The sequence below is a fragment of the Mus pahari genome, chromosome 19 (genome assembly GCF_900095145.1).
Source record: "Mus pahari chromosome 19, PAHARI_EIJ_v1.1, whole genome shotgun sequence".
NCBI lineage: Eukaryota > Metazoa > Chordata > Mammalia > Rodentia > Muridae > Mus > Mus pahari.
The window spans coordinates 32,363,054-32,368,632 of NC_034608.1; the positions used below are offsets into that span (position 1 = coordinate 32,363,054).

The window sequence follows — 5,579 nt, forward strand, 5'->3', positions numbered from 1 at the left end:
AAAAAAAAAAAAACAAAAAAAAACAAAAAACGAAAATGGCTCGTGGGAAATGGAATAAAGTGTTAGCTGTGGGTGCAGGTGGGACACTTTACTCCCTCAGAAAGGAGACCTCGGTTCCCTTAGTAGACTTAGTAGAAGTGAAGCTCAGCACAGACACTGCACGTTACAGTCCCCATTCATGTGACATTCCCAAATAGGAAAAGTTACAGCAGCAGAAGGTGCTGAGGTTCCCTTAGGCTGTGTGGAGAGACGGAAGCCAAGGTCTCGCAGCTGTGGAGTAAGGCGCTCCTTCAGGTTCTAAAACTCCCTGCAATAGGGGACACATTAAAAATCACCCCGCTGCTATGGTTCATGGAAAAGCACAATGCTTTATGAATGCTATCTCAGCAGTGCTTTTAAAAAAGAAAACGCATGGAGCTGGAGAGATGGTTCAGAGGGTAAGAGCACTGACTGCGCTTCCAGAGAGGTCCCAAGTTCAATTCCCAGCAACCACTTGGTGGCTCACAACTATCTATAATGGGACCCGATGCCCTCTTGTGGTCTGAGGACAGCTACAGTGTACTCATAGACATAGAATAAGTAAATCTTGAAAAGAAAACGCAGCCAGGTACACTGAACCGCTGAGGATCCAGACCCCAGGAGGAGCCTGTCCAGAAGTTGCACATCAGAGTCTAGAAGGAGTCTGCCCATCGCCCTTGGTGTGGCAGTGCGTGCCAGCCACATTCAGCACTTAGGAGATGACAGTGAATTCAGAGCAGGCAGTCAAATCCATCCTGCATTACATATGGTTTTAGGCCAGTCTGGCTACCTCTACATTTCCCTGTCTTTATTGTCACAAAACTGTAGAAAAAAGAAAAAAAAAAAGAAAAAAGAAAGAAAGAAGAGAAAAGAAAGCTATTTCATCAACCAACTCAGTGAGCATAAACACTGAGACCTAACTGGATGGATACTGGCATTTACTTGACAACATTAAGTTCAGTAAGAAGAGAAAGGCAGAGAACAAGGATAACCATGCCCTGTTAGCTTTCTACATGAAGGGTCATATGACACAAACAAAATCTCAGGCACTTTAATCTTGGACTTGGAGCCTCTAGAACCCCAGGAGTCTAGAACCCCAGGAGTCTAGAACCCCAGGAGATAAACGTTTGCTATGTGAGGCATTGGCTTATCTTCTTTTTTTTTTTTTTTTATTGTTATACATTGTAAGATCACTGTAGCTGACTTCAGACACACCAGAAGAGGGCATCAGATCTCATTATGGGTGGTGGTGAGCCACCATGTGGCTGCTGGGATTTGAACTCAGGACCTTCGGAAGAGCAGTCAGTGCTCTTACCCACTGAGCCATCTCGCCAGCCCCTTAGCTTATCTTCTTATTGAGGCCACCCAGAGAGGCCAAGACAGTCATACGACATAAAACCAGAGGCTCGTAGAGAATAAAGAAGCACTTGGTACGGATAGAAATCTGCAGCTGACACGCACAGGCCAACCTCGAGCTGGCTTGTTTTTGAAAATGGCTCGTGGGAAATGGAATAAAGTGTTAGCTGTGGGTGCAGGTGGGACAATTTCCACTTTACTCCCTCAGAAAGGAGACCTCGGTTCCCTTAGTAGACTTAGTAGAAGTGAAGCCCAGCACAGACGCTGCCCATTACAATCCGTCCATCCCACATCCACACCAATGAGCGTTCGTCAAGGAGCAGAGCCCCTGGAGAACCCACAAAGGATGGTCTGAAAAAGAGGGTCACCCCAATTCTTCCCATCACCGAATCGGAATTGGTCAAGGGATGTATTTCAGTGCTTGCAAGTGTACCTGAGCCCTGAGAAGATTAACAGGAAGATGTGTCATACTTTTCCCAGTTTGTTTGTAAGGATATTGATGTACAGTGTGAATGGCGAATCCCTACAGTTAGCTCAGGGGTAGGGAGAAGCCTGTCTAAACAGTGCCAATGCCAGGCATCCTTACAGTCCCCTGTTAGTATTACCACAAAAGCTGTAAGGAAGTGAGTTTTAAAAACCAGCTGAAACAAGTGCAGTAAGGCCTACTTAAGCAGATACTGCACATTTACCTAACAACGCTCGGACTCCCACAGCCTTGAATGATCTTCAGCTAGGGAAGCTAGAACAGCAAGTGTTTCATGAAACTCATTAGCATAAAATACAGCAGTGCAAGATACATACAATTGTCCCGCTGACAAGCAAATGCACATTTGTAAACTTATGTATATATTTGCATAAGTGTTTAATGGATACAAAAAAAAGCTTAAGAATGCTTCTTTTGAGACAGAAGGAATTATGACCTAACCACATTCACAAATCTTGTACTATATGCATCCTCAATTCTAATTTTTAAAGTAGACATTAGAATTTATTAAAAAACATTATCTCCCCTTATGGGATGGCTGGAATAAATAGTCCTTATAAGCCTCACTGAATTTCGTATTATGTTTATTACATATTTATATTAAGTTATATTTATGTTTTTAATGCAAACAAATGTTTCTTTTTTTAATCTTTTACTTTCTATTTCAATCATGTTTGTTTTTTAACATTTCCCGCATGTAAACAATGAAATACAGTAATATCACGCACCCATCTCCCCCTAACTCGCCCGTAACTCCTCAACACACTCTCTTCCAACTTTACGTGCATATTTTTTATTAACTCACTAAAGTCCAATTGGTGCTACCCTCAAGACATTTATTCTCAACAACAAAAACAAAAGCCAAGAATCTAAAGAAGTGCAGAGAAATTTTTTCTCTTGTGTAAAAACTAGCCTGGGCAGTGGTGGAGAGAGGGTCTCAGTGGGAATGCTGGGAACCTGGGGTGCAGGAGGCGGCTGTGCAGGGACAGGTGCTTGTTCTGCAAGCCTGACAACCAGCTCTTGATTTCAGAGGCAGGGCAGTGCGGGCGTCTGTACTCCCAGAACTCCACTGGGATGGGAGCTGGGGGTGGGAATCGGTAAAAACAAGGGGTCCCTGCTCACTGACATGGACTGCAAGAACTGACTCTCAAGCTGTCCCCTGACCTCCACATGCACACTTGCCTGCACTCACGGGTCATACACATGTACACGTACACACACACACACACACACACACACCCCAAATGTACTATGTGACAGCCCAGCAGTCACACTGTCTTACTTAAATGATCTGGGATTCTACAGAAAGCCCACCCTGCCTGTTTAAGGAACTTTAGCAACAGCCATCCAAGCTTGGAAGGAGGTGACATGATGTCCTGAAGGTAAACAGGTAACTGGTCTCCTGAGACAAAGGGATAGTACTCAGTGCCAAAAATAAACTTACCATCGAACCATGAAAAGACACGTGAAGCCACCTTAAACACATATTGCTGGCTAGAAGATTTAAAAAAAAAAAATCTAGAGACCACAAACAAATACTCATTATTGCGTTTTAAGAGTTGCCGTCTAGCTACAAAACCTTGAAGGCTGGGAAAATAAAAGCTAGGTAAGCTCTAGGGACACCAAAAAGTGACTTCAGATACAAACTATACCTAAAAGCTTACACTCATCAGCTGGAATGTCTGCGTGCTGGCAGCGTTATCAAATTCCCGAGAAATGTCTTACAATGAAACTTCATTCCTAACAGACGTTCTTTTGCGCCAACTAGGGAAGAAGCAATCTCGGGACTACTTCCAAGTTTTCAAAAGAAAGATTTGCAACATCCACAGTTTTCACAATATGCTTAAAAAAAATAAATAACTTTATGCTTAAAAATTGGCTTACTTTGTGACCTAAATTTCCTAGCACATGAGAGGGAATGAAAAGTGTCCTGAGAAGGTGGGTGGGGAAGCCTCACACAGACCCACCTGGGATCCTGTTAATTAAAAAATTCTACACATTCCAAGCGTATCTCTACACTTGTCGGGCCAAAGCTTTGTCTGTAAAAAGGCCTCTCTGATCTCTTCCGGGAGAGGGGGGCGAGAGGGGATCAAAGGCTTAAAAAGAGGAAATACGTGTTGCGTAAATAAATATCCAGCACACTTTATATTCGCTATAGTCACCAAAAGAAAAGGGAAAGGAAAAAACAAAAACAAAAAAACCCAAGCTTTTAAGTCTGAGCGAACCGCCGTCCCGAGCACCATGATTCAGGACTTCTCTGTCTCTCCCACTCCGGAATAGAAATACCTGGCCTGGAAGCGGTCCCCGGTGTCTCAGGCCGAACCCTAGAGCCCTTGTGGCAGCAGAGCGAAGGGCAACGCCGCCGGCCAGTGCGGAAAGTGCCCGGGGTACGCGTCTCCGCCGTACCCCACACATGCTGGCTCTGGGGCCCTCGACCTGCAGGATCCGGCCACTCATCACAGGGGTCCTCCGGGGCAGTCACCTCGCAGCCCCGAGAAGCGTCGGGTCCCTGCCAACTCCGCACCGGGCACGCGACCCCATGCACCTGCGCTCGGCCTCCAAAGCACCCCGCGGCCCGCACCTGCGCCCCCACGCGTGCCCTCACCGACGCCGGGGCGGCTGCTGATGCCAGCGGTGCCCCTCGCAGCACGTCCTCTTCCTCGGGGGGCTCGTCCAGAAGCACTCGACTTCGGCTCAGCTTCCACATCTCCGGTGCTCGACTGCTCGGCGCAGCGTGGCTCCCGGACTGAAGGAGGACGCCCGGCCCGCCGCGGAGCTGGGACAGTGAGGAGGACTGGGCGGGGAGGGGCGGTCAGCTGCGGGCGGCCGTCCCCTGCCCGCCCCCAGGCCCGCCCCCAAGACCCTCCTCCAGCCTTCAGGTCCCTCAGGTCCCCTGCCCGCCTGGCCCTCCTCCACCCTGACACTCAGCCCGCGGGTCCCCTACTTCTCCAGGACCGCCCCAACCTCTTTAAGTAGGCCCCCCAGGGGAATCAGCGGGCCGAGTGCTTTACCAAGGGACCAAGAACCGGGGCGCACCAAAACCACGTGACATGTCACACCGGCCGCCCCTCAACTCCCGGCCCTCTGCTCACCCAGCCCGGTGGGCGTGGTCCATCCTGGATCACCAAGGCAACGCCAAGGTGGGGCCGCGCTATACGCATGCTCGCCCTGTGGTGCTACGGGGGCCGAGGGCGGGGCTTCGCTGACCGCAGACTGAGGGGTCGTGGTCTCTGCTGATCCTTAAAGGTCCTTTAGTGGATATGGACCACCGGAGGGGGGGCACCTGCAAGGGAAGAAGGGGGTGCTAGGGGAAGAGAAGGGTTCCTGCATAGACAACGCTCACTTTGCGCTGCTGTGAGGCCTGCATCGATAGAATGATGGACACAATCAACCAGAGTCCAGGGAAGGTTCCCAGGGCCCAGAAGAGACTAGGTAGGTGAGTTGGCAGTGCCAGTTGGACCTGGGTCCTCAACTTTCCTTTGTAGTCTTAGGTTGACACTCAGGCTAATGCAGCCCGAGTTCAGATCTCCAGCCACCCCCCCCCCCAAAAAAAAAATCTGGGCATGGTGACGTAATGGTGTGCGCAGAAGACTGTGCACTCAGTGTGGCCAATCAGTGTGCCCTGGCCTAAGAGATCTTATCTTTGAAAATAAAGTGGAAAGTGGTAAAGACAGCAACTTGACTTCTGGCCTTCCCAAACACTCACTCTGCCCTACACTGT

General features: G+C 48.8%; 1 protein-coding gene across 1 annotated transcript in view; it reads right to left on the reverse strand.

The window, feature by feature from the left end:
- Window positions 1-4,700, reverse strand: part of Tdrp (testis development related protein) — a 22,942-nt gene extending 18,242 nt beyond the window's left edge. Inside the window, exon 1 of the mRNA XM_021219585.1 lies at window positions 4,464-4,700. Coding sequence (XP_021075244.1) covers window positions 4,464-4,565 — 102 coding nt within the window. The 5' untranslated portion in view covers window positions 4,566-4,700. The remainder of the gene's footprint in view (window positions 1-4,463) is intronic.
- Between the last annotated feature and the right edge of the window lie 879 nt (window positions 4,701-5,579).